At 37.4% G+C, this 19,343-nt stretch overlaps 1 protein-coding gene across 1 annotated transcript; it reads left to right on the forward strand.

The window, feature by feature from the left end:
- The first annotated feature begins 2,182 nt into the window (after positions 1-2,182).
- Positions 2,183-2,587, forward strand: LOC141388568 (uncharacterized). The gene is made up of 2 exons (XM_073958486.1): positions 2,183-2,194; positions 2,273-2,587. Exons 1-2 carry the CDS (start codon positions 2,183-2,185, stop codon positions 2,585-2,587), a joined length of 327 nt encoding a protein of 108 aa, XP_073814587.1.
- The last annotated feature ends 16,756 nt before the right edge of the window (positions 2,588-19,343 follow it).

Raw genomic sequence — 19,343 nt, forward strand, 5'->3', positions numbered from 1 at the left:
ACCAAAGTTGGGTTATATAGGTCTACGTTTTGGTAAAGCCCCCATATAAGGTCCCTTATAAAGTACGAGTCATTTTAATATATTTTGAATGTATTTGACCCTTTTGACCAAATAATCGGTTGTAACTTTGTATTTTGTGTTTCCAGAGGCTAAGAAACATTTCTACCATAAAATGTGTATATAGGTCCACGTGTTGATATAGCCCCCATTATACAATATCTCCCGATTTTCGATATTTTGAACGTTTTAGCCTCATTATCACACCAAGATGGCTGAAATTTGGTATTTAGTCTTCTTTAGGCGTATAAAACTTTCCCCCAGAAATTTGTAGGTATAGGTCCACGCCATCATATAGCCCCCATAGAACGGTACCTTCCGAATTTCGGCATTTTGAAGGTTGTGGCCACATTAATCCACCGAAATGGCTGAAATTTGTGGTGGAGGGTATAAAAAGTTCGGCCCGACCGAACTTAACGCTTTTCTTACTTGTTTTTTTTGGAAATTGATTTTTTCAAGTCACAACAACAAAAAACATAGTCGTATGTCAAACTGTCCTGAGTACGCTTTGGCTAAAAACGGTCAAGCTTTCCAAAAATATGTCAAATGACGCCTAAAAATAGAGATGGGTAAACTAGTTCCAAGTTCACTGTACTAGTTCCAAAACGTATGAGTAACGTCATCAAATCTAACGTGAGATGTTGCCTATACGCAGTTTGTTCATACAAATGATGTGGACCATAGGAACTGCGTAGTGAACTAGATAGTTCCATATAGGTCATTAGGCACAATTCTACTTGGATGCCTTACAACTGACTTCGTTGTTTCAAATCTGGCTAGCCTTATCTCGATATATGAAGTGCCATATGGGTGGCTTGATCGCGTTATCGATTGCGACATCAGGTGACTTCGATCCGCCATTCACCAGTTCATCCGCTTTTTCATTACCTTCCATGACCAGGGACCCAGCGATTGTTACGATTGATTTTAGGATCCCTATGCTTTCCTGCAAGGCACAAAAGTTCAAGATATTTCTCCAAGGGACAACCCAATTTGGTCTACAACTTTTCACATCGTAATATTTCTGCGAGACATAGATCAGGTTCGAATATGTACTATATCGGTCCACTCCTTCGGGTACCTTCCCCACACAATTACGGAAAGTACAATTTAATGTCTGCTCTCAAATCGCTTTTTTTTGCAAAAACTGTCCATAGTTCCTCAGAAAATAGCCCAAAAGCTGTAAAAAACCTCTATGTCACCATAGTACTTTGACTGGCGCACAATAACTCTCGAACGGATCAGCCGTTTCGGTTCAATGTTTGGCCTTCGTAATATTTTGTCCTAACTTAGATTAAGTGCGAAGTTGGACAATATCGGTATACACCTTCCGGTACCTCCACCAAAAGTTAAAAAAATGCCACTAACATCTGTTGGTCGGAGCAACCAATTTAGTACAAACTTTCAATCTAATAATATTTTGTCGAAATGTAGTTTAACTTCGACAAAGTCCATATCGGTTTTCTCTTTAAATTAATTGATTAATTATATCCCAAGTACAATTCTTTCAGGATATGGATTATACTCAGAACCCACAAAGTTGTAAACAACGTTAAAATAGGGTTTTATTACTAAATTGAGGCAATAGGTACCTTCACACTAATTCTTGTGATAGGTCTGAAAAAGAATAATCAACGGCGTAAATCATCGATCTATCAAACCGTCTCCTTTCTCTTCCGGTTTAAAGTGAATTATCTTACTGCGAACGTCAGTAAAGTACTTCACCATAAATGTAATTCGGACTAATCATGGAATCTTTTAACCTTCGAAGATATTTTCGTATTCTTAACTGATCTATGGCACTAAACTTTCATTTCGGATTAAGAGGCCTAATCACGCCACTAAGGAATTTTGTTATTCACAAAAAAAACAAACAATTTAATTTAATCAATAAATGTTAATACCTACTTTACTACTGGATACACATACCTTACCATACGCAAGCATGTCTGTGTACTAATGGGTTAGTAGTTAACTTGTTGTTAACATTTGGCGCAAGCGTCTTACATACTAATGGAATATTTGAATTCGCCAACACTCGATTTGTGTATAAATCTAGCAGAATTGTAGTGATTTAGTATCAATTTTATTTTGACAATCAAAACAACCAAACCTCCCTATCAAAATGTTCAAATTCGTAAGTCAATTAAAATAATTTCTAAGAAATTTTAAATTTAAAATTGTACTAATTTGTAAATTTTATTATATTCTTTAGATCGCTGTTTGCTTCTTCGCCCTCTTGGCTGTTGTTGCCGCTAAACCTGGTGTAGTTGCTCCTTTGGCTTATACAGCTCCAGTTTCTTACTCTACTCCTTTGGCTTACTCCACTCCTTTGGCTTACTCCGCTCCATTGGCTTACAATGCTGTTGTTGGTAGTGCTTCCTATGTTGCTCCCTATGCCTCCAGCTACAATGCCCACACCATTGCCCACTCTGCTGCCTTCCCTGCCACTTATGCTGTAGCTCCTGCCGCCTATGCTGCCCCAGTTGCCACCACATTTGCTGCTGCTCCAGTTTTGTTGAAGAAGTAAATCAGAAAATTTGACTTTGAATAAACTGATGAACAAAGTGATAGACTAAAAGAAAACTTGTTGTTTCCTTTAAAATATGTAGAACACATTCTTATGCATTTTTGTTAGAAACTAATGGTCTAAACTAGTGAATTTCCCACTTCAAAAAACGTTAATTAGTTTTCTTGTAATTATACCAACTTGGCTTTAAAATGCCTAGAATTCCATGATGAGGATTACGAGGTATGATTTAAATTACAAAATTGCATGATTTATTATGCAAAGGTTAGCCAAAAACAAATAAGAGGGGGCTATAGTAGGAGGGGGCCCACCATGTGATACTCTATACCACTTCTTCTGGGAACTAGTTTTCCACGGAATTTTTGCATCATTTATTCTTGATGGTATGCGTATGGTATTTATCCGTGGTGCAATGGTATGTACACCCACCTTGCATGCTGAAGGTCGTGGGTTCGATTCCCCGGACAAGCAACATCAAACAATTTTCAACGGTGGCAAAATGCCTCTTAGTAATGTTGGCGACATTTCCTGAGTATTTCAGCCATGTAAAACTTCTCTACAAGTGGTGTCTTAAGACATGCCGTTCGGACTCGGCGATAAACTGTAGGTACCATCCGATAATATTTCAAAATGTTTGGTATTTTCCTTGACCAAACTTCATACTTCGTGCCAGAATTTGTCAGTATTAAAATATAACTATAACTACACACAATTAAAACTGTGGGATCCCTGTATATACTAGCCTGTATATATTTTATGTGAACATGTACATCAGCAGAATTGTCATCAATAAAAAGGTCAAGAGTTCCTCTTTTAAATATAACTTACAGGAGTGGAGCATATCTTTCAGAATAAAGATATAGTCATTATACTCTTGGTCCATTTCACCCGCTAAATATTATCGGATCATCATGTTAAATTGCAGACTACTTCTTTGTCGCAAACCCAAACCTTTCTTACGAGTAAAATTTCTGAACTAAAACGGAATAATTATTTTCTTTCCTGTCCACAATTCTAGGCCGAGATATTTTGTGATCACTGATACCTAAATAAGGTAAAAAAACATAAAAAATATATTCAATCGGTCGGGAACCTTATATGGGGCTTAGGGTGGGGCGATTTGTGTGGAAGGAAAAAAACCTTAATAAGCCCTTCGCGATTCTGATTCCTGGGATTGAACTGAGCAAAAAAGTCCACTGGACCATATATCTACCGTGAAAATCGAGCCTCCCGATTTTGACTTTAAGTTTTTTATCTACGTTTTTTGACATCTTGGGATATAAAAGCCAAACCATTGAGATTTTCGAGCCAACACAAAGACAAAAATTGTAGCCAAGACAGTAATTAAGAACTCTCTAATACATCGCAAAAGTATTGGAACGCTCCTTCAGGCAGTTTTGGCCTTAAGAATGTGCAAACTTTTCGAAAAGTGTCGATAAATGACATTGTGCTACAAAAGTTGACCAGGAAAATATTCAAGCGTACGTTTAAAGGGGTGAATAATATCTTTCGAACAAGTTGTTACTTTTTAAAATCGGTTAACTAATGGCTGAGTTATAGTGGTTTAAGTCTGAAAACCCCCACAAAAAAAACTATAACTGAATTTCTCACATTTTTCAAAATAAATATTGAACAAAACAAAAAAACATTATATTTTTGAAAATTATGAGAAAATCAGTTATAGTTTTTTTGTGGTCGTTTTCAGACTTAAACGACTATAACTCAGCCATTTGTTAACCGATTTAAACAAATAATAACTTGTTCGAAAGATATTGTTCACCCCTTTAAACGGAAGAAGGATCACTAGAAATCTGTTGTGAAAAAAAGAAGATCTGCGCGTTTAAATTTGAAAATATAAGAAAACCAGATGTTCACTACTTTTAGTGTTATAAAACAAGTAAAAAAGTATCTGTCGGTTTGCCGACAGAGATATACCCTCAGCATGGGCAAATTGAAACACTTTTTTCACAAAAAACTTATTTAGTTAGGGGGTTTCAAAATTTTGGTCGTATGAACCGACAAAAATGTTGATTAGGATTAAAGTTCAAAATTTTTGCGAAAAAGGTACTTAAAGGAATGGACCGACATAGACCATGGGGGTGCCATAGGGGGTTTTTACACCCTTCGGGCTGTTTTCTCAAGAAGTCTTGCCCCTGAAATAACTTTTACCATCGTAATTGAGGCAGCGAATGTAAGTTGCTTCAACAAAAATCAAAGTGATTCAGTAGCAGGTCTTAAAGTGAACTTATCCAAATTTTGTGTGGGAGGTACGGGAAGGAGTGGACAAATATAGTCCATATTGGAACCTGATCTATATCTGGTAGATATTATGAGAATGTGTAAAGTATGGACCAAATCGGTCACTCCCATCAAGAGTTATCGTGCGCACAATTTTTCCGAATATTTTTGAACTTTTGTGGGGTAGGTACCTGAAGGAGTGGACCGATATGGCTTATCTACGGGGAAGTATGGACTTGCCCCTGAGGAAACTTGTACCTACGTATAGGGGACAGTGAATACAAGATGTTACATCAAAAACCAAGGCGATTCGTGAGCAGGTCCTAAACTGAACTTTTCCGAAATTTTGTGTGGGAGGTACTCGAAGGAGTTTACCGATTGAGTCCATATTGGAACCTCATCCACCAAATTTCATAATGTGCAAAGTAATGACCAAATCGGTAACTTCCTTCAAGAGTTATCCTACGAACATTTTCGAACTTTTGTGGGGGAGGTACCGGAAGGAGTGGACCGATATACTCCATCTTTGAACTTGAATTAAGTTTGGACAAAATATTACGAAAGCCAAATTTTGGACCGAATCGGCAGATCCGTTCGAGGGTTATCTTGCGCTCCAACCATTACACACGGTGTCATAGGGCTTTTTGTAACTTTCAGGCTATTTCCTCAGGAAATATGGACTTGCCCCTAATGAAACTTACAGCGTCGTATAGAGGACAGCGAATACAACTTGCGCAAACAAAAATCAAAGCGATTCGAGACCAGGTCCTAAACTGAACTTTTCCGAAATTTTGTGTGGGAGCTACCCGAAGGAGTGGACCGATTGAGTCCATATTGAAACCTCATCTAAGTTTGGTAGAAATTACACGATGTGCAAAGTATGGACCAAATCGGTTATACTCTACAAGAGTTATCGTGCGCACAAGTCTTGCGACAATTTTTGAACATTTGTGGGGGAGGTGCCTGAAGGAGTGGCCCTATATGGCCCATCTTCGAACTTAAATCGAATCTGGACAAAATAATTCGATACCCAAATTTGAACCGAATCGATTGATCCGTTCGAGAGTTATCGTGCGCACCAGCCAGCCAGACAGACAGACGGACAGACAGACAGACGGACGGACATTGCTAGATCTACTCAAAATTGTCTGAAACGGATATCGTACGAACATACTTGGGGTCTAAAACCATTATTTCGATGAGGCACATTTTTGGTCGTACCAAAGTGTAAATACCCTCTTTAGCCTAAAGGCTGAGGGTATAAAAATGAAATGGAGTTACCCAATCGAAATAAAGACATTTTCGTTGTCCATGGATTCCAACATGATAGAATTTTGTATCCGCTTGAATAATTTTCTGGTCAAATTTTGTAGCACAATGTCATTTATAGACACTTTCCGAAAAGTTTGCACTTTCTTAAGCCACAACTGCCTGAAGGAGCGTTCCAATGCTTTTGCGATGTATTAGAGAGTTTTCAATTACTGTCTTGGCTACAATTTTTGTCATTGTGTTTGATCGAAAATCTCAATGGTTTGGCTGTTATATGCCAAAATATCTAAAAAACGTCAATAAAAAACTTAATGTCAAAATCGGGAGGCTCGATTTTCACGGTAGATATATGGTCTAGTGGACTTTTTTGCTCAGTTCAATCCCAGGAATCAGAAACGCGAAGGGCTCATTAAGGTTTTCAAATCGCCCCGGCCTAATGGGGCTATATCAAAGTTTGGACCTATGTTTTTGGTGGAGAAGTTTTGTGACCACTGGGAACCTCAAATGTCGAACTGCAGATACTTAGGTAAAAAAATATAGCTATAATCCAAAAAAAAACGAAAATCGGGAGGTACCGTTATATGGGGGCTCTACCAAAACATGGACCTATGTTGACAGTTTTTCGAATTACAGATAATTCGGTCAAAATACCGAAAATCGGGAGTTACGGTTACATGGGAGCTATGCGAGAAAAACACGGACCCATGGGCGTAGCCAGCTATGGGCAGGGGGGCAGCTGCCCCCACCCCCCTAGATCCTTCAAAAAAGTCTTGAAAAAGTATACTGTTATACAAAAGTTGAAAAAAATTGCAGATTAACCACTTTTAAAAAAATATAGCTTATGGTTATAGTTATGGTGATTGAATGCATAAAAACAGGAAAATGCTTTTCCTTCAGCTCTAGGCTACTTAGAAGATACCAAACAGTATAATTTATTTCATATTTTATAATATTTAATTTATTATTTGCAAGTAAGCTTTCGAAAATTGGAAAAAAACCAATGAATTCGGTTGAAAAATAGATGAGATATGTAATTTTTATACCCACCACCATAGTATGGAGGGTATATAAATTAGGTTTTTCCGTTTGTGATGCTTTGAAAAACTAATTTGCAACTCTATAAAATATACATATTTTTGATCAGAAAAAATTCTGAGTCGATCTAGTTGTGTCATGCAGGCTGTCAAAATTAAAATCGGACCAAATTATTATATCGGTCAAACTTAGTTTAACTTCGAAGAGGGCCATATCGGTCCACCTTTTAATTATTTGTGATGTCAAAATGTGTTAAATAGATATTTTTGTTTAATCATTGAAAACGGTTTTATTTAAGAAAGCACAGATGAAATTATTTAAAGTATGTTTGGACGATCTATGTCTCGTAAAAATATTATGATGTGCGAAGTATGGACCAGAGTTTGCGTGCGAGCCATTTTAGCGAAAAGTTTCGAGAGTTATTGTGCGTCCAGTCAGCCAGACGGAAGGAGATAGCTAAAACGACTCCAAATTGTCTTAAACAGATTTCGTCAAAACATAATTGAGTGCTCAGCGCCAAAACGGCCTAACCCACATGTCCACAAAAATCAAACAGACTATAAAAGTCTAACCAGAACCTTTGGAAATAACTATTGCATTGATTAACACAAGGTAATACTACCTTCTAAAATAATACAATATGGCATTTTTTAGAATTGGTTTTAAAAAGTTTCAGTTAAATCTTTGCAATCTGTTTGATTTTTTTGGGCATGTGGGTTAGGCCGTTTTGGCGCTGAGCGCTTCAATTGGGGTCTAAAATAATTATGTCGATAAGACACATATTGAGCGTATGAAAGTGTATATAACCTCGTTAGCATAAAAGCTGAGGGCATAAAAATGCCATACCAAATCGTGGACCTATGTTCGCAATTTTGAGGGGGATATTGTCTTTTCGGTGGATACATATTTTGACCACCTTAAACTTAGGAAGCCAAATTTCAGCCAATTTAATAACTTCCAAATACCTAAACCCTAAATTCAAAATTAAAACAAATATATTTTTAGATAAAATCTTAAAAATAACTGAAATCGGGCGGTACCGTTATATGGGGGAATATACCTATGTCCATAATTTTTGGTGCAGATTTGATCTCCCTAAATGCCAAATAATAGCTAATTCCGTCTTTCCAAAACTTCAGTGTCCTACCATAATTTTTTGGATGATCAATTCTAGCATAGTAAAATGGAAATTGGTGTTCGAAATTGGCGCGAACACTATATGTGTAGAAGTAAAAAAAATCATTTATATGCTGTTTTATTGATATATTTTATCATTTTTGAACGAAAAAAAAATGTTAAAGAGTGGTATTGAGTCTTCTTTGGCCCTACAAAACTTTTCCCCGGAAATGTGTCAGCACTAATCCACGTTTTTTTTTTATTACCCACCATAGAACGGTACCGCCCTATTTTCGGGGGTTTTCAGGGATTTAGCTACATTATCCTATATAAATGGCTGTAATTTAATACATATTTAGTCTTCTTTGGGGCTACTAAACTTCCTTTCAGAAATTTGTCTGGAGTGGTCCATGTTTTATATAGCCTATAGCGATTTTAGGAGTTTTCAGGATTTTAGCTGTACTCTCCTACAGAAATGGCTGAAATTTAGTATTTAGTCTTCTATGGGGCTATAATAATTTCCCGAAATTTCGATCAGTCAACTTTGCACGCATGTAAAGTCGTGCTTGAGCATCTAAATCATCTTCTTTATATTTCGTGAAACGTTTCCATATATTGCCAATCATTCACCATGATTACTTTTTAAATTTCATTTTTTTTAATTTTTTAAATTAATTTAAAAAGTATCCAAAAATATAAGTTTCAATAATGTACCCCTACTATATAGGAGCAGGGGGAGTTTTCATGGGAAAAATTTTTTTACTGCTTAAAAAATCGAGCACCAAGAACGAAATAGGTTAAACAGGAAACAGAGACATACATATATTAACATTATCTAGGTTTGCTATATGTTTCTGTTAAGAAATTACTATGCTCCAACCACAAGAGAATGTGCCTCCAATGTCATTAGGTATATATTACGCATGTTTCGGAATATATTCTGTAAAATGGTGTGAACGATAACTCTCGATGGGAGCAATCGATTTGGTCCAAAATTTGCACATCGTATTATTTTATCCAGTCATGTATCAAGTCGGATATAGTCCATATCAATCCCGTTATTCGGGTACCTCCCATTCAAAATTTTTGTTTTTGTTTACATTTGCTCTATAAAATGGGTGCAATTTAGCTTTATGGGTTCATAGTGATCAAAATACTTCTCCGCCAATAGTTGTGGACATAGGCCCTCGTTTTGGCATAGCCCCTAAACAACAATACCGTCCAATTTCAAGTATTGTACAAAAGTTTACCAGACCAGATAAGGCTAGGTGGTAGGTAATTGGTTTACGAAATGGTCAAACAAATTCGCATAAGATGGTAGTTTCGTAACGGAAAGAAAATTATCAATTCCATATTAGTTCAGAATAACTTATGGTGGGCGTTTTTTATTTGTTTTTCATTAGGTTAGTACCTAAATAAAGGTTTTAAAATTTTGTATGTAAAAACTATACACATCACAAAAAAAAAACAAGAAGTTGTACCGCACCCCCCCCCCCCCCCCCCCCTAGATTGCATCCTTGCACGGACCTATATTAACAGTTTTTGGTGGAGATGTTTTGTGATCTCTTGGAACCTCAACTGTCAAATTACAGGTGAAAATTTTGAGCTAAAATCCGCAAAATACCAAAAATCGGTAGGTGCCGTTATATTTGGGCTATACCAAAACATGGACCTATGTTGACAGTTTTAGTTGGAGATGTTTTGTGATTACTAGAAACCTCAAATGTGTAATTGCATGCAGTTTGGTCGAAAAATGTGGCTACAATCCTCAAAATATCGAAAATCGGGAGGTACCATTATATGGGGGCTAGAGTGATTACATGGCTAGATCGTCTTTTAAGTTAATATACCCTCCATACTATGGTGGAGGCTATAAAAATGGGATGCATTACCGAATACTGTGATAGGAGAGCTGCCCGAAAACTATCAGGCCTAGGACAGTTTGTCATACGACCTTGTGTTGTTTACAGCGACTTCAAAAAATCACATTGCAAAAATGGAATTTACTTGCGAACATTTTCGTCCGATCATTTTTCACAAATTTCGACGAGGAAATTCACGGCAAGCGTGCATCGATCAAATTAAATCTTTGTACGATGATAAAGGGCCATCTGTAGGATTATGAAAAACTGGTTTAATGAATTCAATCGTGGTCAATACTAGCCAAAAAAAACTAAGGTCGTTAGGGTCGCCCAAAATCGTCAGTTGAGCCAGAAAAAATGTAAGCCGTGGGTGAACTGATAATGCAAGATCGCCATGTTATATAACATGAGATAGAGGCATCCTTGGGCATTTCATCCACCAGCTAATATTTGATACTGCATGAACACCTGTGCGCAAAAATGGATTTTTTTCGTTAGATCTAGAAAAATTGGACAACAGCTCAGAAGAGGCTCTTTATTCACAATTTCTTTGCACCAATCCACAAGGTGCAAAGAAATTGTGAATAAAAACGATCGCGGTGCTTCAAACGACGTTTATAAGATAGTCGCAGACGACAAATCTTGGATCTATGCTTAGGAGTCCGAAACAAAACAGGAATCGGCCGTTTAGGTCTTCGAAAGCGAGCCAAATCCAAAGAAAGTTGTTCATGTAAGAAGCACTTCGTAGCAAATGGTCGCCAGTTTCTTCGGCAAAACTGACCGTGGGGCGACTATACGATTTCAGAAATGTAGGACGGTTAATTCCAAGTGGTACACTATAAGAATTCTCCTCGAGAAGTTAGAAAAACGAGCAAGAGAAGACGAATCATTCTGCGAGCTCTCACACATCGATTAAAATCAGCGCCTGTTTGTCCGACTGGACAAAATGTCGAGTTGATGGGTCATCCACCATATCAAAAAAAAGGATGCTGTAAAAGCGTTCAAAAACCATGTTTTGGATGTGTCTAAATCGGAGTGGAAAAATGGATTCAACAATGAGTTTCGAGCGTCACGGTTTGCGTTTGGAAGGTTCCCAACCAAGGCTGTGACATTCGTCATTACAGCTAAAATCGCAAAAATGAAAAATTGGATTGGATTAGTGTCTATTGCGATATCTCTGTTTGCATACCTTTTGTTTGCTTTTAATATACCCATTATAGCAAATAAGCTTTTTGCCCTCCGCGGGGGGCTTCTATAAAATGGCAAAGACCTTCTACGGAGGCCTTCTATTCTATAGATGCCTCTTGGGGGCCTCCTATTCTATAGAAGCCTCCTACGGATGCCTTCATTTCTATAGATGCTTCATACAAAGGCCTTTTATACGATAGAATCCTCCTCAGTGTTCTTTCCTGAACTCATAAATCAAGCCTCTCAGGTTGTATGCTACAACTTCGTAGAAAATGGTCGTCTGTTTCTTCGACAAAACTGACTATACGATTTCAGAAATGTAGGACGGTTAATTCCAAGTGGTACACTATATATAAAACGAACAAGAGAAGACGAATCATTCTGCGAGCTCTCGCACATCGATTAAAATCAGCGCCTGTTTGTCCGACTGGACAAAATGTCGAGGTGATGGGTCATCCACCATATCAAAAAAAAAAGGATGCTGTAAAAGCGTTCAAAAACCATGTTTTGGAGGTGTCTAAATCGAAGTGAAAAAAGGGATTCAACAGTGGGTTTCGAGCGTCAGGGTTTGCGTTTGGAAGGTCCCCAACCAAGGCTGTGACATTTGCCATTACAGCTAAAATCGCAAAGTTGAAAAATTGGATTAGCATATATTGCCATATCTCTGTTTGTATACCTTTTGTTTGCTTTTAGAATATCCATTATAGCAAGTAAGCTTTTTGCTCTCCGCAGGGGGCTTCTATAAAATGACAAAGGAGGCCTTATATTCTATAAATGCCTCTTGGTGGCCTCCTCTTCTATAGAAGTCTCCTACGGAGGCCTTCTTTTCTATAGATGCTTCATACTAAGGCCTTTAATACTATAGAATCCTCCTATTATATTATAGAAGCCTCCTTCTATTTTATAAAAGACTCCTTCGGAGGCGTTCTATTTTATAGAATCCGCCTCCTATATTATATAAGCCTCTTACGGAGGACTTATTTATTAGAAGCCTCCTACGGAGCCCTTCTTTTTTATAGAATGCTCCTACGCAGGCCATCTATTTTATGGAAGCCTCCTACGAAGGAATTCTTTTTTCAGAAGCCCCCTACGGAGCCATTCTATTTTATGGAAGCCTCCTACGGAGCACTTCTATCTTACAGTAGCCTTCTACGGAGGCCTTCTATTATACAGAAGCTTTCTACGTTGTCGTAGGTTTTTTATTATATGGAAGCGTCCTAGAGAGGCAGTCTTCTATTGTCTCATTAAAATAATGGACGAAAGACCTTCTAATAAAAGGTTAGCTAGGATTCTCATAGAAGACCAGCAAATCCAAATGGTACCCTCTTATAAGTGCTAAGAAGTTATTCCAAGAAAAAAGTCAAAAATCATGAGAAAAAAAGATTTGACGATCTTCCTATCAGCTCGTCGAGACATTTAATTTGGTATATATAAGTATGGCTCTACTATCATTATTTCGATGTGTTACAAACGTTTTGACCAAAACCAACTTATAATATCCTCCCCACATAGTGGTGTAGGGTATAATTATTCGATTGACATTTCAAAGTGCAGAGTGCTTTAAGCAGTATATCATAACCAAGAATAACACTACATTTTATATCTCTTCCACTATAGCAATGGTATTTTTAACGATTAACGACATTTGTTGTCAGCTGTAAAGTCTCTTCAGGGCGGTACCTATAAAGACAACCTTCAGGTCGTGTATACATACTGTATTTTAGACGCCCTATATATACTACAATCGGGGTCTATAAAGCACTCTTATAGATGCCCCATAAAGCCTCGTTTAGATTATTCTCCTTTCTCTTCCAGTCTTCGTATGGACTAAGGAGTGGATTATGTTATTGCGACACGTAAAATACTTTACCATAGAAGGGCATTTCTAGTATAAGTTTCTACTAGAGCATTCTAACCTTCGAATGTGTTTTTGTTCAATCATGAGTGATTAATGTCTTTATACGCTGATATTAAATTAAAAAGCCTACTCACCACTATGGAATTTTCTTAACAAAGAAAAAAACAGACAATAAAATTTAATTGTTAAAGTTTAATAGCTTCAAGTACTATTTGATACACATATGTACACACGCATGTATGCATACCAATGGGTTAGTAGGTAACTTGTTTAAAACTTTAGGCGCATACGTTTAACATAGTAATGAAATGTTTAATTTGTGTATAAAAGTAGCAGAATTATAACGGTTTAGCATCAATTTTATATTGTCAACCAAAACAAACCCATCTCCAAACCTTAACAAAATGTTCAAATTCGTAAGTTGATTAGAAATACTTCAAATGACTAAGTTCTGGTAATAATTTGTAAGCTATTGATTTTTAGATCGCTGTTTGCTTCTTCGCTCTTTTGGCTGTTGCTGCCGCTAAACCCGGTGTAGTTGCTCCCTTGGCTTATACCGCTCCCGTGGCTTACTCTACCCCCTTGGCATACTCCACTCCTTTGGCTTATTCCGCTCCATTGGCTTACAACGCTGTTGTCGGTAGTGCTTCCTATGTTGCTCCCTATGCCTCCAGCTACAATGCCCACACCATTGCCCACTCTGCTGCCTTCCCTGCCACTTATGCCGTTCTTCTCCCGCCGCCTATGCTGGTCCAGTAGCCACCACCTTCGCTGCTGCTCCAGTTTTGTTGAAAAAGTAAATCAGAAAATATGAATTAGAATAAATTGTAAACCAAGTGATAAACCTAATGATAAATTTCGTTGTTTTCTTAATAAGCATATTAGGGTTATAATATTTGGTTATAAATTTCTGGATAAAACTTTTGGCAATATTCCTTTTGATATTTATTGTTTCAAACAGCCATTTCAGTTGGTCAACACAAATCTTTGTAGAGTTTTTTGGGTTATTGTGTCAGAGACAATGATCAACCAACATAAAAATTTAACGAGGGGAACTAGAAATTGTCTGGCCCATGCAACACGAAGGCATCCGATTTTTTTTGTTTGGAAAGTTTGACAGTATTTAGCATAAACGTACTCACTCAGGATAGTCTGACATACGACCACACATTGTGTTGATTACATCGACTTGAAAAAAAAAAACACTTTGCAAAAAAGTTGCATTTAATTGTGAACATTTTAGCCCGATAATTTTTCACAACACTTTGCATGCCGGAAAAGGACCATCCTACAGCACTATGAAAAACCTGGTTTAATAAATTCAATCGCGGCCGACACTCGCTAAAAAAACAAAACTCGTGAGGGCCGTCAAAAAATGGGCGTTGTGCCAGGAAACAAATAACCCGTGCGTGAACCAATAATGCAAGATCGCCATGTTATATACCGTAAAATAGAGACATTTTCCACCATCTAACATGTGATATTGCATTGACACCTGTAGTGGGATTCTGTAACTCATTTTTGCTGTTATCGATAATTGTCGGTAAAATTAAAATGCTTATGATTTCGATAATTAACGAAATTTTTCGGTAAGTTAACGATGAATAAAAAGTAGTCGCTAGCCTCTACCGACACAAACAATGATGCCAACTTTTCTTTATCTTTTTAGTCATAATTTTGCGATTTAATTTTACCGATTTTTGTCGGTAACAGCAAAAATGAGTTACAGAATCCCACTACTGGCCGCAAAAATTAGTTTTTCTCGTTAGATCCATCACAATTCGACAATCGATCAAAAAATGCTTTTATTGAATTTTGGATAGAAATTGTGAATAAATACGATCGCGGTGCTTTAAACTACGTTCATAAAATCGTAACAAACGACGAATATGGGAACTATGCGTATGAGTCCGAAACAAAACAGCAATCGACCGTGGGGGTCTTCGAAGGCGAGCCATATTCAACGAAAGTTGTTCATGAAAGTAACACTTCAAAGCAAATGGTCGCCTGCTTGCCCATTGTAGGACGTTTAATTCTAATATGTACACTACAATTTGTTTGCCTGAAGTGTGCTGAGAAATTCGAAAAACGAACAAGGAAAGACGAATCATTGTGAAGAATGACAAAGCGAACTCTCACACATTGATTCAAACCAGGGCATTTTTGACCGGACAAAACGTGGAATTGGATGGGTCATCCGCCGTACAGCCTTGACTTGACTTCAATTGAATCCCGCACATCAAGAAAATTGACGTGGTCAACGATTTTCGTCGTGTAAAAACGTTCAAAAGCCGTGTTTTGTGGGTGTCTGAATCGGAGTGGAAAAACTACTTCAGCAATTGGTTTAAGGGCAGGAAAAAGTGTTAAAATCATGCTGGAGACTACTTAAGAAAGCAACTAAACTATTTTTGATGATAAGTATTCGCGTTTTCTTTGTTAGGTCAGAAACATTTCTAGTTCCCCTCGTATAATTGTAATCATAATCACATGAATTATCGTCGATGAAACTTTAAAAACAATCGTCGAACAGACCCTAAATAGCACATAAGCACTAACGGAAATACCCGATATAGTCCATCTTGGAACTTGACTTAAGTTTAAAATAACGGGTGATCCAACTAGAGGTAATTTTTTCAATAGCCTTTTTATACCCTCCACCATAGTATGGAGGGTATATTAAGTTTGTCATTCCGTTTGTAACACATCGAACTAAGCATTTGCGACCCTATAAAGTATATATATTCTTGATCAGGATAAACTTCTAAGACGATCTAGCCATGTCCGTCCGTCTGTCCGTCTGTTGAAACACTCTATCGTCCGCAATAATCGAGATAGAGTGCTGAAATTTTGCACCCGAGGGTCTTGTTTCCATAGGCAGGTCAAGTTCGAAGATGGGCTATATCGGTCCACTCCTTGACGTAGCCCCCATATAACGGTACCTCCGGTACGTTATTCGCCACTTTTGCAGACCGAATTAGCTATAATTTGGCACTTAGGGTTCCTAGTGATCAACAAACTTATAAACTAAAGGATATGGGCATAGGTCCATGTTTTGGTATAGTCCCCATATATCGGTACCTCCCGATTTTCGGTATTCTGAGAATTTTAGCTAACATTTTTAAGCGAACTAGCTGTAACATTGTCAACATAGGTCCAAACATCGTCAGCATAGGTCCATGTTTTTGTATAGCCCCCATATAACTGTACCTCCCGATTTTCGGTATTTCGAGAATTTTAGCCACAATTTGTAACCGAACTATCTGCAATTTGACATTTGAGGTTCTGAGTGGTCATGAAATATCTCTACCAAACATCGTCAACATAGGTCCATGTGTTGGTATGGCCCCCTGATAACCGTACCCTCCGATTTTCGATATTTTGAGCATTTTAGTTACAATTTTTAACCGAACTAGCTGTAATTTGACATTTGAGGTTCTCAGTGGTCATGAAACATCTCCATGAAACATCTTCAACATAGGTCCATGTTTTGGTATAGCCCCCATATATCGGTACCTCCCGATTTTCGGTATTTTGAGAATTTTAGCTACAATTTTTAACCGAACTAGCCGCAATTTGCTATTTGAGGTTCTCAGTGGTCATGAAACATCTCCACCAAACATCGTCAACATAGGTCCATGTTTTGGTATAGCCCCCATATAACGGTACCTCCCGATTTTCGGTATTTTGAGAATTTTAGCTACAGTTTTTAACCGAAATAGCTGTAATTTGACATTTGAAGTTCTCTGGGTCATAAAACATATCCACGAAACATCGTCAACATAGGTCCATGTTTTGGTATAGCCCCCATATATCGGTATCTCCCGATTTTCCGTATTTTGAGAATTTTAGCTGCAATTTTTAACCGAACTAGCTGTAATGATCGGTATTTTGAGAATTTTAGCTACAATTTTGTCTATTCAAAAATAATCGTCAATATAGGTCCTCCCATATAACTGTGCCTCCTGATTTTCGGGAATTTTCAGTGGTCACGAAATTTCTTCACTAAAATTCGTCAACATGGGTCCATTTTTGAGGGTCTACATTGTTAAGATGAAACTAACCTCAATTTGACTCTTGAAGTTCCCTGCAGCCATAAAACTTTTCCGCCAAAAAATTTAAAGATAGGTTGACTCTTTCATATAGCCCTGTAAGTGGTACCTTTCACCTAGCTGAACACATTTTTTAGATTAGATAAAACTGTGCAACAAAATGGAGGTGAAAGTCTGGGGCACGGAAAATTCCTCTTAGGGAAGAAAGGCCTTGGTGAGTATATTATGAACCCCGAAGGACAGATCCGCCGTGAGTCGAACTTCCGCTTTATGGCGTGATGAAATTTTTGTTAGAGACCCTGTGGGCCATCAGGAATTAGCGTTATATCTTTGTTCACTGTTGCTTAATTGCTCTACAAAAACAACAGACAAAGATATAATGCTAATTCATAATGGCTTACAGGGTCTCTTGCAAAAACTTCATCACGCCATAACGCGGAAGTTCGACTCACGGCGCATCTGTCCTTCGGAGTTTCTAATATACACAAACCAAGTGCTTTCATCTCCAAAAGCAATTATCTCTACCCCAACATTTGTGTTCACAGTGTAATTTAAGCAATAGTGGGAGGCAGTAGGAGTCTATCCGTTGTCGAAAAGTTGTTCCACCTAAAATTGTGAAAGGACCCCAACTCTTCCATTTTAATTTAGACTATTTTATGGTGGAGGGTATAAAAAGTTCGGCCCGGCCGAACTTAACGACTTTTTACTTGTTTTGATTTATCACGTGTGAGTCGTATCATGCTATCATGTTATTTTGTTTAGTATTGTTTGTCATTTTATCGTGGAAAGACTTACGATTGAACAATGTTTACAATTCGTTCAACTTTTTTACGAAAATTCACTTTCAGGAGGAATGTGTTTCGAGGCAAATTTTGTTCAGCGATGATGCCCATTTCTGGGTTAATAGGTATGTAAACAAGGAAAGTAGCCGCATTTACGTTAAGAACAATCTAAAGAGATTCAAGAGGTGTTACTTCAACCAGAAAACCACAACGGTTTCATGTGGCTGATCGTTCTACCAGCGGATAAGGTAGACCGATCAGCCCATATTTCTTGAAAAATGACGTCGATGAGAACGTAACCTTCATGATAGCCGACTATTTGAGTCCTGAAAATGAAGCTAGTGATCTCGGCTACATTTTGGTTTCAACAAGACGATGCTTCTTCCCCACATGACATCAATCAATGGATTTATTAAGAGAACACTTCGATTGGCAGACAATTTCAAGTTTTGGGACTATCAATTGGCCACCAAGATCGTGTGATATCACGCCGTTAGACTTTTTCTTGTGGGGATATGTAAAGTAAGGTTATGACTTTTTTACAACCTCACATCCCTGTATGATATTTTGATGAGTTTTTACCTAAGATTACATAAAATCTTAATCATAAACTGATTCGTTAAAAAGTTTCAGCGCAAAAAGCTTTTAAATCTTTTATTTTTCAGAACTTCTGAAATGTTTTTGAAGTCATTTGGTCTGTTCCAGTACGGCAAGAATCTACAATTTTTTCCGATAACATAAAGGAAAAAATGTTATCGTAGTAAAAAATAGTAGTTTCTTGCAGGTTCTGGAACAGAGCAATTGTAAGCAGATACTTAACTGAAAACAAGGTATAGGGGCGCACGACAAAATTACATAACTGTTTGTTTCTCACTAATTTTATCATAGTATTATATCATATACATATGTATATCACTTTATTTCATATATCATAAAAATTAAAAGTGGTTTGTGCGGGACCTTTTGAAATTTTAATTGGAATAAAATTGATTTTAGTCATTAATAGGTAAAAGAGCATCCATTCGTGCAACAGGAAATAATTTTTTGAGATTTTTATTTTAATTTCATAGAATTTTTCAATTTTTTTCCAAGTGGTGTGTGCGGAACCGTTTTTATAACAAAGTAAAATTAATGTAATTTTAGGCATTAATAGGCAAAAGTTCATTCATTCTCACTACAGGAAATCACTTTTGAGAAAAATGTCAGAAAGTCATAACCCTAATGTAAAGTCTGAAGTGTATGCGGACAACCCAGCTTTTGTCCGGTTCGAATCCCAGGCCAAGCAACATCCCATTTTCAACGGTGCCAAAATTCCACTGAAAACCTTATCTACAAGTGGTGTCGTAAGACACGCCGCAC

Source organism: Musca autumnalis, unplaced genomic scaffold (genome assembly GCF_047663935.1).
Source record: "Musca autumnalis isolate F117 unplaced genomic scaffold, ASM4766393v1 scaffold_97, whole genome shotgun sequence".
NCBI lineage: Eukaryota > Metazoa > Arthropoda > Insecta > Diptera > Muscidae > Musca > Musca autumnalis.